This window comes from Tyto alba, unplaced genomic scaffold (assembly GCF_018691265.1).
Source record: "Tyto alba isolate M040663 unplaced genomic scaffold, T.alba_DEE_v4.0 Super-Scaffold_22, whole genome shotgun sequence".
In the NCBI taxonomy this organism is placed as follows: Eukaryota; Metazoa; Chordata; class Aves; order Strigiformes; family Tytonidae; genus Tyto; species Tyto alba.
In genome coordinates, this window is record NW_024881296.1 from 19,683,407 (window position 1) to 19,704,122 (window position 20,716).

General features: G+C 35.6%; 1 protein-coding gene across 6 annotated transcripts in view; it reads left to right on the top strand.

Moving 5' to 3' along the window:
- STXBP5 (syntaxin binding protein 5) overlaps positions 1 to 18,368 on the top strand; it is a 117,434-nt gene extending 99,066 nt beyond the window's left edge. For all 6 annotated transcript variants that reach the window (XM_042795723.1, XM_042795725.1, XM_042795727.1 and 3 more), the window contains 6 exons: positions 3,596 to 3,835; positions 5,394 to 5,763; positions 8,347 to 8,512; positions 9,306 to 9,417; positions 11,693 to 11,913; positions 12,616 to 18,368. In XM_042795723.1, coding sequence (XP_042651657.1) covers positions 3,596 to 3,835; positions 5,394 to 5,763; positions 8,347 to 8,512; positions 9,306 to 9,417; positions 11,693 to 11,913; positions 12,616 to 12,657 — 1,151 coding nt within the window. In that variant the 3' untranslated portion in view covers positions 12,658 to 18,368. The remainder of the gene's footprint in view (positions 1 to 3,595; positions 3,836 to 5,393; positions 5,764 to 8,346; positions 8,513 to 9,305; positions 9,418 to 11,692; positions 11,914 to 12,615) is intronic.
- Positions 18,369 to 20,716: the final 2,348 nt, after the last annotated feature.

Genomic DNA, 20,716 nt, shown 5'->3' on the forward strand with positions numbered 1-20,716 from the left:
AAAACAGCATACAACTGAGTAGATTTATTATTTATTTTAGTACTTTGACTGCCAGCTTGTAGATCAAATCTGGCTTCCTTGCCTTGTTCTCTAAAAGATGATGGGGGACAGCTGTAGACCTACATCAGTAGATACAGCCAGAATGTGAAAGCTGCTTTCTGCCTGCCACAGCTAGCTCCTCCTCCTGCAGCAGAATTTCTACCACAACCCCAGCAAAAGACAGACCAAGGTCAGACTGGCAGCTGCTGAACTGTGTATTTGACAACTGCTGCTATCAGCAAGGAAAGCGCCCATGGCACCAGAATATCCCGAAACTGAGCTGGACCAGCCTGCTGTACAATTTACAATTGCTGCTTGCTCCACTCAGAGAAATGTGAAGTTGGAAGGAACCCTCAGAGATCCTTTAATCCACTGCTATGGCAAGGATCCAGATGCTGACAGTTTAACCTCTCATCTATTTATGAGCCTCCAATAAATAAGTTTTTAGAACAAAACCCAGATAGAAAGTTCCAATGTTTTATAGTTAGACAAATTTCCAGTTATTGAATCAGTCTTCCTTGGTTCCATATTAACTTTTTCTTGTGCTTTCCACAATGAACAGGAATAACAAGTGCTCCCTATCTTTTTGTAGCCATCTTTTATGCTGTTGAAAGCTGTCATCATATCTCTAATCTTCATTTTTGCAGATTTTTTTTTTTAACAAAATTCAGTTACTTCTCCTTTTTTTATGTTATGTTGCCTAAATCTCAGATGGCTTCTGTTAACTGTCTCTGGACTTGGAATTTTTCTTTGTTTTTCTAAAAATCTTGTGCCAAGAACTAGAGGGATTTAACTGCGACCTTGTTAGCATGAAAGAGCAGAAAAATTTTATTTGTCTTTTCAATCTGTTTCTGTTCTTCCTTACTATGTTTACTAATGGCTTAGGGATTATTCCATTTTAGGGTGAATTTTATCATACTTTGCAAACTGGAACACGTTTGTACTTAAACATTATCGAATACATTCTAATTCTACTGTTTTACTCCCTGTTATTTGATAGCAATAAGTACTTAGAAGTGTTCTTCTTTTAAATGAAGACTGGAGAAAAGAGAATGCTGAAATTCTTTCAACATTTTCCAATCCTGACAGTTTCAGCATTTTCTACGTCATTTTAATATTTGCTATTCTTTCTACTGAAATAATGTTTGGGTTTTTTTTTTGTCATCTGACTTCTGGTATACTTATAAAATAGTTTGTACCTTCTGAATTCTAATAGCCTTTGACGGGTTTTGCTTGACTTTGCACGTGTGTAGATATCTGCACTTAAACACCTCATGTTGTTCTGTGTAAAATTCTTCTAGCTATTCAGGTCTGTACTATAACTCCCTTAGGCAATCATAACACTTTTTTTAATTTATATATTTTTTCATATTGAGATAGTTTTTGCAGTGTTCTTCACATATTATTAGCTTGCTTGTATATTTTTGTCACTCGTGGCCATATATACTGGCTCTAGGAGACAGTTGAAATACTTTTATCCAAAGTCCATTATCCTTATGATTTTCTCCCCTTCCTTTCCATGGCTTCTTGAAACCTACTCTTCCACGATGTCATTCTTTCAAATTACTTTTCTGTCTTTAGATCTTTAACCTACCCATTTTCTTCCCTAAATAGCCAAACCAAAATCTAAAGTATGTGCTTCTGTATTTATCCTCCGCTTTCTAAAACAGGAGTTATCTTGAACATACTCTAGTCTGTATTATACCATTGCTTTTCAGTGTTGTAATCCAGATGATTAAGTTGCTATTGCCACTAGTTCTTATCCTTTGGTTTAGTTCCTCAAGAGCCTCATCCTTCTGATGACATGTTATGTAGTGGGTCACCATGCTGTTGTTCCTTCCTCTTCATCTGAAACTAATCTATTAACAAACCATAGTCTCTTCCTTGTCTTCATGATAATTAGTATGTATCAAAGCAGTTAAAGTCTTTACCCTCAGTTCTCTCTTCTGAACAAGTTGTCCACTCTCCACACTGCCTGTATTGTCTGGCAAGTTAATTTTTATGGGTTTTTTTCCTGTCCATTCCAATCCTTCTGGAATTTGTACGCATGCTCTTCAAGTATTCAACCAGTTGCAACTCAACAGATGCACATTTAATTTTATGCCTATTGCAGTTAACCTATGATTATATTCAGACTGACTAATCCATGGTAGAGTTGAAAAAACAATAAGTTAGTAAATATTCAAGCCTGAAGAAACAATCATCTTAAGAGGTTGTGGTCATTAGAATTATAAAAACAAATAATCGTTTTCATTGTTTTACTCTGGATTTGATTTTTTTTTTTTTAAATGTGAAAACTTAGGATGTCAACATCTGAGTGGTTGACCTAGTTTCTTTCTATAATACGTTTCACATTTGACTTCTCATTCCAACAAGGATAGAAGAATTATTGTCATGCTGAATTTTAGCCAAGTATCTCCTAAAAAGATTCACTGTTTGTGTTGAGTAGATGCTTGCATTTCATCAGTTGAAATCTAGTTTTTATGTTTTTTCAAATGCACGTTAGATGTTCTTCACAGAATGTTTTGCAATAATTTAATGAAATTAACATGGTGATGCTTCCAGAAAGTGTGTGGTTAAATGTTGCTTTTTAGCTCTTAATCCTGCTTGAAAGTTGCCAACTGCATCTATACTCTACCCAAAGATCCAAAACAATAGCTGAATTTTTTTAAGTCATGATATAAATTGCATCAAAATTTTACCAGTAAGGGTTGTTTTGTGATAAATTTTGGAATGATGAGTTAAAACTAATGCACTAATTCATGAATACACAGATAAATTCAGACATGCTAATGTTTTTAAGTGTTGCCACATGGACAGACAGCACACAGCTAGAATGGATCAGCTTTTGTTATTATTAGAATTCATCCTCTGTCAACAGAACCTTATTTACTAAGCAGTGAGAGACGTCCTGAAAAGTTTTAGTGCCATTTCTAGCACCACACTACAGTATTCAAAATGGAAATATTCAGCTTTCCATACCTGTTCCAGGTGGCATTGGGTAGCATTTGATGTTTCTTTTACTCAAAGTTTGGATGTGGGTAAATAGCCAGTTAGATCTCCTCCGTACAGTTTCCTAAAGTGGGACAATATTATTATGAGTCATTACAGGTTACATGTTATCATGCTGTCTGCAGTTCTTAAAGTAAAATAGTTGCATTTTCATAAGATTACTATTAATATTCCATGGAAGCAAATATTTTTTAATCTGATCAGTGAACTAATTAGGAGAGAGGTTTGTAATTCAGTTTTTTTAAAGAGGATTCCTGATTGATGATGACTGTTATTCTCTGTCTCAAGAAGACAGAAATATACATAACAGTTGTTCATGACAGTTACCTAATGGCAACCTCTCCAAAAAAAGATTGGGCACTTTGTTCAGGACAGTGTTGAAAATTGGGCTGAAAGTAAATGTGACTAATGAAAAGTACAGGAGTAATAATTAATTGAGCTGTAGTTAGTATATATTTCATGCTAAAGAACAAAACAGAAAACCTGTATTCTGTTAAACCCTGCATTTTGCCATTCATTTTAATTAATACTGATTTATTTTCAGATGTCAAAGACAACTCTTTCAGTCGATCCCGGAGTTCTAGTGTAACTAGCATTGATAAAGAGACACGCGAGGCAATTTCAGCTCTTCATTTTTGTGAGACTTTCACAAGAAAGGCTGATACATCGCCTTCCCCATGCCTGTGGGTTGGCACCACGCTGGGTACAGTGCTTGTCATTGGACTGAACTTACCCCCAGGAGGAGAGCAAAGACTTCTTCAGCCAGTAATTGTTTCTCCTAGTGGTATGTACAAAGCCGATGGGCTAAAGTATATCTTGATAAAGTATTATTGTTCTTTATCTTTTTTAAATAAATAGTTTTTCTCAAGTATGGATTAATTAAAAATTAATACATACTCCATTGATCTAGCTACTAAGGTAATCTAAATTGTTTGTTACTGGAGCTTTGAAATTGCAAAGTTGAAAATATGATCTCATATAATACAAAAATACCACTTAAATGTATACTTGCTGAGAAAAGCATGTTCTCTAACATTAACGTGGTATCTGGCAATTGTTTAACAGAGATAGAGTAAGAGATGAGTATTTCAAATGCTCAATTTTTTTTTAGTTAGTCATGAGGTAGAAAACTTTCAGTTTTCCTTCATCGTGAAAAGGGAATACAAATTAAGGGTTGTGTATTGAACAACTAACTTTAAATATTAGTGGCAAAATATTCCTTTCAATTGATGTGAGAGGTCTTGTATCTTGTTTTTCTGATACACAGTGACTGATTTTGTTTTAATTATACATTAATGGTTTGCTGAATATGCTGTTAGGCATAGATTTAGCTTTCCCACTACCACTGTCTCATGCAGAATGTGCTGCTTTGTTCACACAGATGCTATCAGGTCATGCAAATTGTACTGCTATTTGACTGAAATAGTGATTAGGAATAGCGTGACCTCTAGACCATATGTGTGGCATGTGCTTATTGAGTATGGTACAGTAGCAGTATTCAGATTTGGTAACGCCTGATCATAAAGGCAAGGCTGGAGACTAGACAGTATGTTTAATCACTGTATCTGTAGCATAAACCTTAAAAGATACTTCCATGTGTATGATTTTGTTGTTGTTCTTAGAAAACATTAATGGATTTACATATGTGTGAATAAATATAAGTAAAATAAGAAATGTATTAGCTTAAGATCTGGCCTACAGAGGCAATGATTTAAACAGTGGGGAGGAAAAACATTTCCTCTTCCATTTTATGCTAGAGAAGTGGATTCAAGCATGAACTGCAGGGAGGAAAAACCACACATGTTTGTTGCTGAACCTGGCTGTATTGAAGAAAAAGGAGGTGCTCACCTTTGACTAATAACATTTATTGTTGATATTAAGCATACTGTGTACTCCTCAAGAGAATGAAATTAGTTGCATTTATGACACTGAACTTGAATACAAATGTGTATTCCAGCTTGTCTCTCTTAATAAATGTATACATTTCTGTTGAAGGTAATGGAAGCATTTGCATGCATTTAACTCTTGAAAACAGGTTTAACATTTTCTTGAGTATGTATGTCCTCTTACAGGTGCTTCATTTGTTTTTAGATAAACATCCAAAAGTTTTGGTATGTAAGTTTTGCTACAGAGGCAAGCCCAAGTTTTTAGTGGTTTTTGTTGTGGTTTGTTTTATTTTGTTTTGGGTTTTTTATTTTTTTGTGGTTTTTTGTTTTGTTTTGGTTTGTTTTTTTGTTTTGTTTTGTTTTTTTTTGGTGCTAGCTTCTTAAAGGAGTATTTTGTATCTTGAAAGACAATTTAGGAGAACTATTTTAGAAATGTGCTCAACTTCTTTTTCCTAGGAACCATCCTGAGGCTAAAAGGGGCAATCCTCAGAATGGCTTTCCTGGATACCACAGGATCTTTGGTCCCACCAGCACATGAACCCTGGAGAGAACACAATGTTCCTGAAGATAAAGATGAAAAAGATAAATCAAAAAAGCGACGACCTGTCTCAGTGTCCCCCTCTTCCTCTCAGGAAATCAGTGAAAACCAATATGCAGTGATATGTTCGGAAAAGCAAGCAAAAGTTATATCACTGCCATCCCAGAACTGTATTTATAAGCAAAACATAACAGAGACTTCTTTTGTTCTTCGTGGAGATATTGTGTCAATGAGTAACAGTATCTGCCTTGCATGTTTCTGTGCCAATGGACATATTATGACTTTTAGGTAAGACCTGTTTGATAGTAATTTAAATATATAAAAAAAAAAAAAAAAAAGTATCATGATAGATAAAAAAGTTTCCTCTTTCCATAAGATATGAATTTAAAAAAAAATAGTTTACATTCACTCAGTGTTAATGAACCTCTAACACTTGGGCCTGGATAATTTTGATTATGCCTTCCTATTAGTTATGCATTTAACACATGAAGTTTACCAGTTTAGCTGAAGCTATCCTGATTCAACAGATAGTTCCAAACATGTGATACAGGTCTGTGAGTTGATGAAGTTTGTCTCAAAGGTGAATTTACTCCCTGATGAAGAAAACTGCCTTGAGCCAGACCTTCAACTGGTACCTGACCACAACTCTGTATTTTTGTGCGGCTGTTTGCATCATACTCATGCTTCATGCTTACCAGTCTGTTGTGTAGATTGCTCATGTCTTAAAGGCCTTAAACTCAGGCTTTAAAGGCAAGATTAGTTCCTAGCAGTTGTAGTATGAAATAAGTCCTCTAAAGTAAGGGGGGTTTAAGTTATGAGTTCAAACATGTAAAAGTAAATTTTGAATGTATTTACATGTCACCTATGTAATTTTCTTGAATATTTCCAAATGATATTTTATTCTGAACAGCAGTGTGTATATACCTCTACCCTTGCACCTACATTTTAGTCATAGCTAATGCTAAGATGAACATGGAACATGGCATTATAAAATTATGCCAGTAAAATTCCTAAAAGGTTAATTTTAAGATTGTGAAAACAAGCTCTCTGTGTGAGAAATTGTCTAAAAAGATAATTCTTCAGGAAGTTGTTAGGAGTAAAACTAAAGCATACTACAGTTGAAAAATAAGTTTTGATTGTTAAGTCTGTTAACTCCATTGATGTATATTCCAGCATATGTTCTAAACATCTCTACAAAACGCTGCTCACCTTGCAGGTTAGGCACTGTTTTTTCCCTAGTTAAAACTCAACTTAATAATGCTCAGGTACTATATTGAAAAAAATCCTGTTTTCCTCAAGATTCATTTTGGTTTATAATGAACTTTGCGTAGGGATGGGTGCGAAATTATAAGTATTGAATAGTTACATTGTGTAGGAAAGTTGAACTCCCAAGGATTAACTTCATTTCATAACCATGAATTTCTGCTGGGAAGTGTACTTAACATCCTATTTGTGTAAAGTTTTCAGAGCACTGTATTGTACCCAAGATGCCCATTACTTACCTACTGATACAAATTTAGATAGGACTTATTCTGTTACAGATTTGTTTGATACTATGAAAATGGTATCATGGATGTCATGCTTGTCCTGTCTGCTTTTGTATTTTGTCTTGAAGCTGTAAGAAGGTTTTATGGTTCCACTGATCTGAAGCAAAGCACTCCCCTGTTACTATCTTACTCTTAGGAATATTCTAATATTCTTATTTGATACATGCATGGCAGAAATGTCATTTCTGGGTCACCTGCTTACAAGATAATATTGCTTTTTATTTCTTACATGTAGAACTTGCCTCCAAAGTAATGTTACCAGTTCTCCTTCCTTTCGTTTGTCATAGATGAAGTCTCCTAAGAGACAAATCCACAATCTGTAAAATGCAAGTTTAACATTTAGAAATCTCAGTATCATACAAAAAGAAAAAAACCTCAACACTTACTGTTGTGGTAACTACATCTTTTTTTTTTCATTGCTTTTGGCTTCACTTTGCCCCTTTACTGCTTTTTTTGGTTTCTAGAAATAATAATCTTATGCAGATGGTATCTGCAACAGAAGCTGCTTAATGTGGTGTTGGTACATTTGCAGCTAACATCTTGTGTAAATTACGTTTTTACAAAAATTTCACAGGGGAAGTTTTTGAGACAGCAATTTATTTTGTGTTCTATTTACCAAGCCATCAGTTGTTCAGTTACTTCTTGCATTTATTATTACTTAAAGGGAAAGGAATGTTTGGTAGTGAGAGCATTGTAACAGAGTGAGTGTGCTGCATCTGTTCTTCAGTAGCTTGATGCAGTAAGTACTGCAGTTACCGTGCAGAATCAGAAAATACAAGGTAAGTAAACTTTGCTCTAAGAGGACTTCCTCTTAAATATACAGTCAGACAAAAAAGGTGGACATAATTTATAAGATTGTTTGAGGCTACTTAATTGTTTTCCTTTGAAAGCACACCCCTGCATATTTCTAATTGTTTTTGACAAGAGATCTTTTGGACTTGTATTTTCAGTCTCACCTGAGAAAAGAGGCAGAATGTTTAGTTGTAAGCTTTTGGTAAATACTTACCAAAATACTTTGTTAGTAATTACTGAGTAATGTTTTAAGTGAATCTGTGATTTACATGCTCAGAGTATCATTTAAATGATCCTTTTAAACACATCTGATGCAGATATTTAAATTTTATTTCTAAGGTGCTACCTCGAAAAAATCTTGTATTTAAGTTTCGAGATTTTGTAATTGCATTAAATGATACCCTGTTTATGTGGTATTTGTGCAGATGGTGAAGAGAAAAATGATATATTGTGGTTTAAAAATTATCCATTTGATCAATAATAGACAATCTTGCTATATTTAATGGGGCTTTATTTAATTCTTTTTCTTAAGTTTGCCAAGCTTAAGGCCATTGTTGGATGTATATTACCTGCCACTCACCAATATGCGAATAGCCAGAACATTCTGCTTCACCAATAATGGACAAGCACTCTATCTTGTCTCACCAACTGAAATACAGAGGCTCACCTACAGCCAAGAAACATGTGAAAATCTTCAGGTAATGAATTAAAAAAAAATAATTACTGTTTTCTTAGATATGCTCTGAGGTTCGTGGTTGTAGATTGAGGATGCTTGCAGTAATTATGTTTGTCGTAAAGCTAAGCAGTTTGGCTTTTGTGCTTTGATTATTCTCACTGTAGAGTCTGATTCAGGATAAATCACTTCTACTCTTAATTTTACTGTCTCACCCATCCTCTTGTATTTGAAACAATTTCTTATTTAATTTCCTTTTTGATCAATAGACAGTTTCCTTGTTTAACATGCAGTTAACAAAACTTATTTAATTGATACTGGTGGAGGTGAAGGCTGACATAAGTGGGGGATGCTAACTCAGGATACTTGAAGGAAGCTATTATGTTTCAGGGGTATTAACAGCTCAAAAAGATTGCCATGTTTCAGCTTGGAATTGTACAGAATACTGAAATAGCAGAGATGCAGGCTGTAAGCTCTACTGGGTATGAATATTTGTCAATTTAGTTTCAACAGAACAAAATCAGGAGTGTTGTCCAAGTTGTTAAGAGGCAAATACAGCTTTACTTGAACCCATTTCTTTGCTACTGAATTTAATGAGCTATAAGCTTGCAACTACCAGAACAGATGGTTTGGACAGATTTCTTAAGATGTTTTTATTTTTTTTATTTCCTAAGTTGCCTTGCAAAGGCAGATGCCTATTAAAGTATATTAATTTTGAAATTCAAATCCACAAAATAAATCCTTAAAGAGAAAGAATATTCCATTACTTTGTGTGTGAGACAACTTACGCCTTGTTGTATCTCTTCTTCATTGCAAAGGAAATGTTGGGTGAGCTCTTCACTCCTGTAGAAACACCAGAAGCACCGAACAGGGGGTTCTTTAAAGGCCTTTTTGGAGGAGGGGCACAGTCACTTGACAGAGAAGAACTCTGTAAGTTTTTAGTATTGATTATTTTTCTGGTATTTCTACCCAAGGAAGCCAGTGATCCTTGAGAAGTGTATTACTTGTGTTAATAGAACATTACACTTTTAAAGAGGAAAGTGAAAAGGGAAAGATAAATATTCTTTCGTAGCTTTTATATGTTGTACCCCTTGCTAACAAGATCGTAAAAACTTTGTACTGTTTTCTCACAGGCTCCTTTACCTCATTTATTCAGGAGTAGATTACAAAAAAAAAAATGGGATAACTGATCTTATTTTCATTCATCTTTATGAAGTGTATAGTACTGATTGTGATTTTCTTAATGCTGTTATAGTGAAAGGGGCTGTTTCTGGAGAACACTATTCTGGACAGTGAGAAAATTAAAACTTCATTCTGGTTCAGTTTATTTGCTAGATTCTTTTTCCTCATTTAACTTGGGCAGAGATGCCTTAGGAATGAGAGGAAGGACAGAACTGTGTGATAGTTCCATTCAGTCCTTTGTTCATAGGTCAGTAAAATTCAAATTTGGCAAAGCTTTTATTGCTTCATCATTTTCTCATTTTTTTTTGATTACAGCTTTTTTTTTTTTTTTTCACTGTGGTGGCATGCATCACTTTAATATATTTAAGGAAAATAACTTCCACTTATTTGGATATTTGCTAGATGAAACACCATATTATGCAAGTTTACTTCTAAGAAGAAATGTTTCCTTTTTAACATGAAACGTAGCTGTTAAAACAGACAAGGCTCCCTGGCAATCCTTTCTCTTTTATTGGTTCTTTTGATCTATCTAGTAAAAATTAAATTAGTCTTTACTGCTTGTGCCTGTACGTTTTGAACAAATATCAGATATTTAGAGGTCACTTTCTGCATTAAAAATACCATTTGTATTTATATATGTGTAATACTTGAAAAGGTTGGTCAAGTATTCTATTAGAGAAAATTGTGTGCACAAATTGTATGTTTAATTAGTGTGACTGGGACAAGGAAAAACTGCCTGATCATGGCAACAGAATAGCAGTATTGTAACTTTAGAAGCTATCTTTACATCATTTCAAGTTTCCACCATCACATTTTGGCTCAGATCTTCAGGCAGAAAATAGTATTGAATGGGAGAAAAAAGCCTAATGAATTGTAGCCTGAAAGTGAGTTCAGTGACAATTCAAAAGACATCTGAAAATGCCATGTAAATAGTCATATTTAATATGAGTGTCACCACAGAATCTGTAATAAGTGAAATGATTTCTCTTTTTTATTCTTGGGAATTCAAAGAAAGATGTTTATAGTGTTAGTTGAAATCTAAATCGTTCTTCATAGAAGCATAAAATCAAATCAGAAAATCTTGAAGTACTGCAACAAAGTTTGTTAAAAAAATTAATGCTATTTTTCCTAGAGGTGAAAAAAAAAAAAATAAACCACATATTTAATTGTTTAAAAAGAGTTTAAAGGTTATTTCATTTGACTGCAGCATCCAAAAATCTTTTCACCTTTATTCAAATTTTTGTACAGTGTACAATTCAGCATAGAATTAACATGTCCATTAAGTGTCTAGACTGAACTCAGTGAACGATGTCCTTTTATATGAGCAAAGTAGTAGTCAGTGCGGTCACTGGAGTTGAGAGCTGTTCAGCTGACCATTCATGGGTGTTTACTTTAGGATGAGCTGATTTGTTCTTACAGCTGTACTGCCTTTTCATGATTTACATTACATTATTCTTTTTTTTTTTTTTTACAAGATTTTTACAACAGTGAGAGCATAGACACCTAATCTTCAGGTGTCTGCATCTAAAACTGAATTTCCATGAAAGGAAACTTCAGCTGGTAGAGTCATACTGGTTGGCTATACCAGCAAAGCACTTCCAGAACTGACCACAGCTTGTATTTTCAAAATTCTCCTGCTTTGTCTGCTGAACTCCCAACACTTTCCCTGTAAAGTATGCTTTATTGTTAAAAACCACTTCACCAGCACAATTCTGTCGATGACTGTGATGCCAGCACTGTTGAGAGAGTTTTAATTTCACACTTGAGCTGTGAAAAGGTTTTAATTTTATAGCTTGACTGGAAACTTGGAAATATGTTTGACAACCTCAATTTTATTAAATAGTAACATTGAGTAACATGGAGTAGTGACTACTGCTCATAGTCATGCCAATGATTAGGTGTTTGGTGTCCACGCAAAGAAATTATGCCCCTTTATAAATTAGTTACATTCGTATTTGGTATTTATGTAATAATGATAGAAAACATTACTATTCTGGTTTTGCTGCTTTGCACATTCCTCCAGTTGGAGAATCAGCATCTGGAAAGGCATCGAGGAGTCTTGCCCAGCATATTCCAGGGCCTGGGGGTATTGAAGGTGTCAAAGGAGCAGCATCTGGTGTAGTTGGTGAACTAGCACGAGCCCGGTTGGCACTAGATGAAAGAGGACAGAAACTAGGAGAACTGGAAGAAAAAACTGCAGCTATGCTTTACAGTGCTGATTCTTTCTCTAAACACGCTCATGAGGTGAGTCTGTTACATGTTAAACTGAACATTAAACTGATTATCAAATAAATGCAAGTTTTGCGAATAACTGACTTCTGCAAAGGCATGTTAGAGGTATCTAAAGGGAATGCAATATCATTGATAAAGGATGCTTCCCTTTCATCTCTCAATCATTACTGCTAACAATTAAGTATTAATGTAAACAGCTTTGTCTTGTGGCAAGTTGGTCTAGAGCATACCACCTGCCTGAGGGGCATGTAGACTTTGAAAAGTGTGGCTCAATTCCTATTTCTTAAAGAATTTATCACTGAATTAGATAAGAAGAGTAATGCTCTGTGTAAGGTTCTTAAGATCCAATTGTTGTATGCAAACTCCATAAGTCCAAGTTAATTTTTTTCCTCAGTAACTACATAGGATGGCTGTTCTCTTCTGTGTTTATGCAGATCTCTTTCCATCCCCTGAAGTCCTGTGCAGCCTTCCCATTCTCCCTAAAAAAATGTCTTTTTCTAAGGCCAGATCATCAGTAGTGATAGTAGCATTACAAAGTCCATCATGCTAAACCCTCACTGTTCAGTAATGTTGTTGCAGTTTTGAGAAGCCTTACTGAAGTCTCTTTCTCATGCTGCGTTGTAAGCATATAATTTGTTTGTATCACTGTACTTTTTTGCTACATTATAGAAACAGTAATTACAAATTGGTTTTTGTTTTTTGTTTTTTTTTTAGATGATGTTGAAGTACAAAGACAAGAAGTGGTACCAATTCTGATGATGCTCACCAATTACATCTGCTTAATTTTGTCCTGATGAAAAAAATCTTTTTTCATTAATTTTGGCAGGACCATTGAAATTTAAAGGAGTATTCATCACTGGATACTGTTGTTTCCTAGCACAAATCACACACTGTTTTACCTCAGTCATGGCTTTAACTGAGGAGCTTTATATTTAAAAGAAGCACGTACAAAAAAAAAAACCAAACTTGAGTGTTTCTTAGCTGTTGGTTAGCTGAGAGTTGGAACAGGGAAGGTAACTAGAACATGTGGAGAAGAGGGTAAAGGGAAAACATAGTGCGAGATGGGCAGGGGCAATGCAGGGTCAATCCTGTGTTAATATTTCATATGCCAAAAGTTTTTGTGCTATTGTAATTGCTGCCAGTGTTATACCCTCCTGGGAGGAGAGGCAATAAATCAGGGGTCCAAGAGCTGAAATAAAGTTGTTTGTCTTGCTGGGCGGTAGCTGACTTACTCTTACCCCTCTCTAGGACTCACTATATTTACCATTATTGTTGAAGAAGAATTGAAGCTTGCTGTCACTTCTTTCATCGGAAAAGCTGGAAGCTTGGAAGATTTCTTGTTGAAAATTGTATACATAGTTGACCTGTGCATAGTCTTTTCTTGGACCCCTGATCTAGTATTCTTGTATTCACATCATATTATGTGAAGTGCAAAACAAGAGAATGCACAATTTTTGCATTAAAAAAGTCAAGTGAATATTATGACTGGAATGTGTCATGCTGGGAGTTTTCATTTGTGTTATGGCTGTGCAATGTGAAACGTGGTAACATCTCCATTGTGGTAAGAATACCTCAACTTCTGTTCAGTTAAACATTATTTTTTGCCAAAAATGGTTACTGGTTCAGTTTGTAGAACATTTAGAATTGGCTGTGGGTTCCCTTCATGCTGTGAAATTTTATAAATGTTTAACAGAATGTATCTTTACAGCCATTAATTAAAATAGCTGATAGTTTTATTTAAGTTCTAGTTGCCCCTTTAGTCCTTTACTATGAAATCGGATAATCTTGGACTCAGGTTTTCAGTTTCATACTCGGTGGAGGTGCTGATGCATGAATAATGGCAAGCATCTAATATTTAATAACTGTCAGTGTACTGTTTAGCAAATTTCTAAATCCTGCTAGTAGAGCTATTTTACAAGTACCTATCTCAGCCCCACCCAGCACCAAAGGCAGTTGGCCTAAAGTTTGGATTTAGTCTCTGAAGCCGTGTTTTCATTGTGGGCAGTGGTAAGTGTCCACTAAAACTTCAGGAATGGGTGAAATAATGTTCAGTTTGGGTATGGTAAATAATATAGCTGAGTTAACTTGTTAATAGCTGCTGCACTAAAGCTATAACAGTGGGAATGACCAGAGCTCTTTTAAAAAGAGAGGTTTCCTTAAAATAAATGTTGGCATTTCAGACATGTATTTCGACTTTTTTCCTCAAAGCAGGAGTAGTTACTGACAGATTTTGTTTTACAAAAGGGAGTACTTAGAAGGTAATAGGCCTACCTTATCTGAAATTAATCATTTGGGTTTGTTTTTCCAAGCATCATATTCTGCGTGGGTGTTTTGGCACACTTGATGAATGTTCCCAAAGCAAACCCTTGGTTATATTTGTATTGTAAAGTGACAGTGCAGGTACATAGGTAAGGAAACCTTTCAAAACACTTAAAAAAATGCAAAATATTGAAATTACTGATGGTTCTTAATTAGTTTTTCAAATGAAAGGCAAATGTGTTTGGCCTTTCCAGCACAAATTAGTAAATTTTCTGATTTTATGTATAGTAACATTTAATTTAGAAAGAAGTGAAATCTGTTGCCAGTATGAGGGCATGCCATACCACATCCACTGTTCAAAGAACTTAACAAATGAGAACATGACAATTTGAACAAGCAGCATTATGATTTCTTGATGGCTCTGTCCCATACCTACTGAGACAATGTTAATTCCAGTTACTTAACTCAGCTTGCCACACAATTTTTGCCTCTGCATGTTAATTTCTTTTTCACTGTATGATTAATGCATATTTAAATTAACACTATTTTGTTAAAAATCCAGGTAGAAGAAAACTAGATAAACTACTATCCACACCATTTCCAAAAATAAAACACCCTAGCTGACACTTGTCCCCTTCCTTATCTCACATTTATAAATTGAGATAACTGATTATTAATTGACCTGATGAAGATGAACTGCATTTCAGAGCAACAGAATCCTGGAAAATTAGTTTGGTCAGTCTCTGGGCAAGAGGATGGCAGAAGTACTTTTCAGCAAATCATGGTATCAGTTAACTGGAAGATGACTTTGGCTTGAAAGGAAAACATACTTGACTTTCTCATCAAGAAACATTTGACAACCACCAGCAAGCAAAAAAAAAAAAAAAAATAGGCAATGAGAAACCATCTGCCAGTACAAGAGTAGTAGTGGCTTATTTGGTATTATAGAATTTATCATAGTTGAATCTTTTTTCTGTTGCACATGTTCAGAGCGTTCTTCTAATGAAATGATTGCTCATGAGATGAATACACAAATGGTTCTTGGTCAATAAAAGGGGCTATGTACAATTTTAGTCTAAAACATTTCTTTTTCCTTCTCTGTGGAAGGAATTTGATCATACACACAGCATTGCATCTTACTCTGCTATTGGTGGTGCACCTTTTGTACAGCAAAGTATATTGAAATCCTTGGGGGAAGCACCCCTGTTTTTTCGCTAGCATTTTAGTTGTGTGAAACTTTTTTAGAGTGTCTGGAAATCTATAACATATAATTGAACTATTACTTTTCTGTTTTGTTTTGTTTTGATGGAAGTGTAAAAAACTGCTGCTAGCTATCTGTTTATATGTAGTATCTCCCATTAGGAACTGTAAATTGAAGAAGCTTTTCTTCACCTTAGTCCTGCCAAACTGTAACTTTTGAATGTTGATATGTGTAAATATGTGTGTATTCCAAATAAGTCTGAAAGTGTTACACCACAGGCATCTCCAGTGATTTGTTCTTCACCAAATGGTCAGCTATAAAATATAGTAATATATAGCTGTGTTCCTCATCTGTCTTTATGCAAAGATTTTTGCCTGAGGTGGTACTTGCATGGCAGGTGATGCTGGAAAGCTACATCCAAAGGAGGATTTTTGGAAGCAAGTTCATTTCCCTTTTTTCCTTTTTTGTTTTTGTTTTTTTGTTTGTTTCGGTGTGTTTTGATTTGTTTTTTGGCTTGCTTTTTTTTTTTTTTTTTTTTTGCTTAATTAATGGCACTGATCTTACCTGAACTTTTAAACTTGAATTTTTCCTGCACTTTAATTCAATCATGGTATTTTATTCCTTAATTTTGTTTCTACATTTGTGCAGTTCAGGTTCATTATTTGTATATAAACACACATGTTCAATAAAGACTTCAGAACAGATTACTTTCGGGCACATTTGCTAATTATGTGACTATCATTTAGAATGTGTGTTTTCTTAGCAAAATATGTATATACAAGTATATACGATATAGAATCTACTGAAAGGCACGTATCCTGTGTCAGCATTCAGTTTATAAATTTCTGCAACACTTTCAGATTTGTTACTAGATAATACAATAAAATCTGTTATATTTATACATACTGCTTAAGAATATACTTTTAGTTTTAAATAATTTTTATATGTACACTTCTACCTTTAATTTTAAAAAGACTTATGTTCAATTTTTAAGTCAAAGTACTTAAAGTATGTATATTATCCATAGAAGAAGTTGTTTTAAGCTTATGAATACATTCATATCTCATATCGAGATGATACAATTACTAAGCAATGAAAACAGCCCATTTTGCTTTGCAGAAAATAATCATACTTATTTTTATCTCCCACTTTGAACATTCTTAAACAACTCCCTAAGTATGGAGAGGGAATATAGTGCATTTGGAAAACTAACCTAACATAAAAGTTTTCTCAGTAGCTGCAGTCTGTGGCTGACTGGTTTTCTATGATTTTATTTCTTTTAGGTATACACATGAAAGACTTTTTTTCAGCTCTATTCCTCGGACTTCTAAAATTCCCCAAAATTGGAATGAGGTTTGTCCAATAAATACATTTTTTTGAGTAATGTATAAATCTTGATTACACATCAGCTCTTTACATGTAAATCAAGGGTGGATTTTTGTATGCTGAACATGTATTGGAAAGCTTACAGCCTGTGGCTGAAGTGCCCTCTTGTTTCACATCATGGTTTAATGTACCTGGGCTAGCAGGGATAGCAGCTGAAGTCCGGTGCGAGGGGAAGGGGTGCAGCGCCTCGCCTCCCACTCCGAGTTGCAGGGTAACTTGGCCATTGAACCTTTCCTCTTTCTAGCTAATTTCCTGTATAATTTATGTGAATCTTTTTTGGGTGGATGTTGATAGCTTTGCTACTACCATAAAATCTTCAAATACTTTGTAGACAGAAATTATGTTTGAGGGAAAGAAGGAAATAAAACAGAAAAAAGATGTGTAGTGTAGGCGAATCAGCTAAACCTATTTTATTTCAGTTTTCATTGAAAAGCTAAGTTAAGCTGGGCCAATTTCTTATTATTATGCATGTTATAAAGATGTGCTGTGTATCATCTACTTTATTACCATTTCAAGCCAGATGAGTGTACTGTGTTTCTGGGTTCTTTTACATTTTATAAAGTTTAGGCTTAAAGATGTGGGCATTCATTTTTAAAACAAAACAAAAAACAAAAAACAAAAAACAAAAAAAAAAAAAAAAAAAAAAAAAAAAAAAAGAAAAAGAAAGAAGGCAGAAACATAGAACAGTCAAGTGAAAGGTGTCAATCAGTATTCCTTTTACTTTTCCATGTAAAGCACCTAGAAATGTATCAGTCCTCTACAGCTATAGGTTATTTTGACACTTGTGTTTCTTTTTGTTAGTACCTAAGCTACATATTACCAGGCAAATAACTAGAAGTTAAACTGTTTCAGTTGAAAACATGTAAGGAGTTGTATGTGGATTACCACTACCATTCAGTAATAGGTGATGTAAAGGGAGAGAGGTGGGAACATGTTTTAAATATTCCCTTTTAAACCAGAATTGTAAATAAGCAGTACTGTGTTATTTTAGACCTGAGCTCTGCTATTTGTAGTGGTTAGAACTAGGAAAACATGCTGCTTTCTAGTTATGCTACTGTTTCATTGTACCAGCACCATGGGGGAAAAATAAAAAAAAAAAAAAAAAATCAGTAAGTTTTTCTAACATTGCCCACTTGCGGGTAAGCATGCTTGATGTGTAGCAGTTCTCGTTTATGTATATCTTAGTGTGTACATGTGTGTTTTCTTTTTTCTTTTTGTTCATTGCAACTTATTCTTCAGTTAAGTCTTGCTGAGCCCCACTAGCTCTTCTGAGGGTGATTACTGGAATGTGCATTTTAGGTAGGGTTGCAAATCCATCTGTCTACAAATATAGTTTCATATGAACTGCAAACTGTACTGTTACAAACACAACAATGTTAGATTGCATAGAGTTATTTTACTTACATGTACTTGAACTGAACTATGTCATCATAACAAAGTTAAAAAATTAAGTATGGAATATTTTTGTAAATAAAAATACCTGTGCAGCTGGTATTTTAAATTTAAAATGTATTATACATTAATGTTTCAGAAAAAATGTTCATATATGTGTATATGAATGTGTCATTATGCTGAAGGGCTCTTGATTGGGCAAAATAAACTATTCAAATCTCTCCTGAAACTGAGTGGAGCTTACTCCTTTTCTTCCTAACTAGTTCTTTTCCTGTTGGCTGGAGCATGCAGTGACTCCTTGCCAAAAGAGGCTGTTTCATTTTGCTTAAGTTTTTGTGAGATGCGCTCTGTACTGAGCGGAGCAGTGTGTGCTTCAAGCACCAGCAGTTGGGCTGATACCAAGTAGCCCCTAAGGAGCACAAAATGCGAGGTGGTTTGTCAGTGGTGATATCCCCAATCAGGTCTACAAGCAGTCCGAAACACACACCTCGATGGTGAGGATGTGAAGTCCTATTATCCTTATAAGCTAACGGAAAAGTTAAGGTCAATCTTTTTACAGACTCAGTAAGGCAAAATATTTTCTGTAGCTGGATTTTGACAGTGTTCATTAATCTAAGAATCTGGGGTGGGTGGGGAAGAGATGAAGCTGATTTTTATTTTTTTGCCATATTTACAGCATAGCAGATGTATTATTTTCATTGGTTGAGGCTCAGCTTTGCCACAGTCCAATTTCTAGTTTGCAGTCTAAATTTTCTGTTGTCTTCTGTTGGGGAGAGGAGAGGGAGCTGTGTGGAAAAAAACAAAACAAAACACCTTTGTAAACATGCTCTGTATGATGCAGAAGTACCGAGTCTGAAGAGAGGCTGGGGCAGTAATTCTGAGAAGTTAAATTGCTGCACCTCAGTGAAATTTTTGTAATCTTATGATGCCAAATAGTAAAATATTTCAGTACTGGTTGTTTTAGCATGTGATTGATATAGTGAGGATGCAGTTTCATCTGTGCAAAAAGTCTGATGGTTCCAGAATTATTCTGTCTTCCTGGGGTCGGTTGTTTTTTTTTTTTTTTTTTTTTTACTCTCTAATATCTGATAGTTCAGAATTACGAACTTTAAGCTCTGCAGCACATGGAATTATAAGAGGAGAATGTGCTAGAATAAAAATTTGTTTTACCTTCAATTTAATTGGACTGAAGTTATTTGGAGCTATCGCTGCTCTCAGCCATTCGCTAGCTCTGGTAACCTCTGCCATCACCAGTAACACAAGAATAGCAGCTCCCTCCCTGTGGGGACCGTGGGGCTGCACGCAGCACCAGTGGACTGACAGGAGAGGACTGTCAAGGCTGAGGTTGCAAAGTGAAGCACTTGGATTTAGTGAAAGTCAGGATTTGGTGAGACCTACATAAAACTTGGTCTCTTTGCACATCATGTGTTAACAGTAGTTCCAGTGCCAACATGCTATAAATTAAATGCATCTAAGACCTATGGACACATGATAGCATGCCTGTTAGTATTAAACTGTGTCACCCTCCAAAAGTTTTCCTTATCCAGATACTTTACTGGGAATGGTTCCTGGGCAGAGGCTGAGAAGCCCGGTAAGGACATGGCAGTGGGCAACCAAGGCCCAGTACAGAAGGACTGGAAATCGGGCAGTGTTAAGGCCCGAGCACAGACACAGGGACCAGGCTTGTGTCCCATCTCTCCTAGGCGTTCTTTTCATCCAGGCTGGGTCACGGAACCAGCTCCTCCGTGTTGCTCATTGGCTGGTGGGTGCTCAGTGGCATCCTAACCCTGATCTCACTTGTTCCCTCCTCTGGCCCTGGTGCACCTGAGCTGTGGGTTGGCCAAGCAGGAGGCACCGGCTCTTTCCTCTCCCTTAGGAGAGAAGGCAGCAGCCTTGCTGGAGGCATCCCGGTCTGGCCTGAGGAAATAGGATGTTTTCTGTCAGTCTTGCGCTGAGATAATCCCACTAGAGCAGAATGTCGGCAAACACGTTTCTCACCTGCTAGTTTGCTGGCTGGTTTTCCATAATGCACAATTAATGCTCCCTTAAAAAGGGCTTGAGGGCTTGCATATGTAGCTCATTATAGTAGCAGAGTTCTGCTCAGTTGATGTAGCAAACAGTTTTCTGTATTTTTCAGCCACAGGAGACAACCTGGGCTGAGGCTTGTGTCCAGGCTGCTTGGGAAGGAGGGAGCTGTACCCCCTGGTTGGCTGAGACCTAGGGAGCACTCCTTTAGCTTCAAACACTCATTTAGAGCTGTTTGACTCCAAAACTACTCAGAAGGGGCAATGGAGAACTGTAGCAAAGCCACAGTCAGGACAAAAATGGGAAGATTGATGTGTTTTGGAGCAGATAACAGCATTTCTGCATTTTGCTGCAGTCACAGCATGACCATGCCTTTAGAGAGTTGATCATTTGAAGGGGTTTGCAATCAAAATGTCAAACTATCCTTATGTTTTGATAAGTTTAGCAACTCCTCTGCCTAATTAAGCAGACATAATGATAAATTTTATATAACTGATTTCTGTGGCATAAGAGAATCCTGGGAAGTATAATGTGGAATGCAGTCTCCTGTGT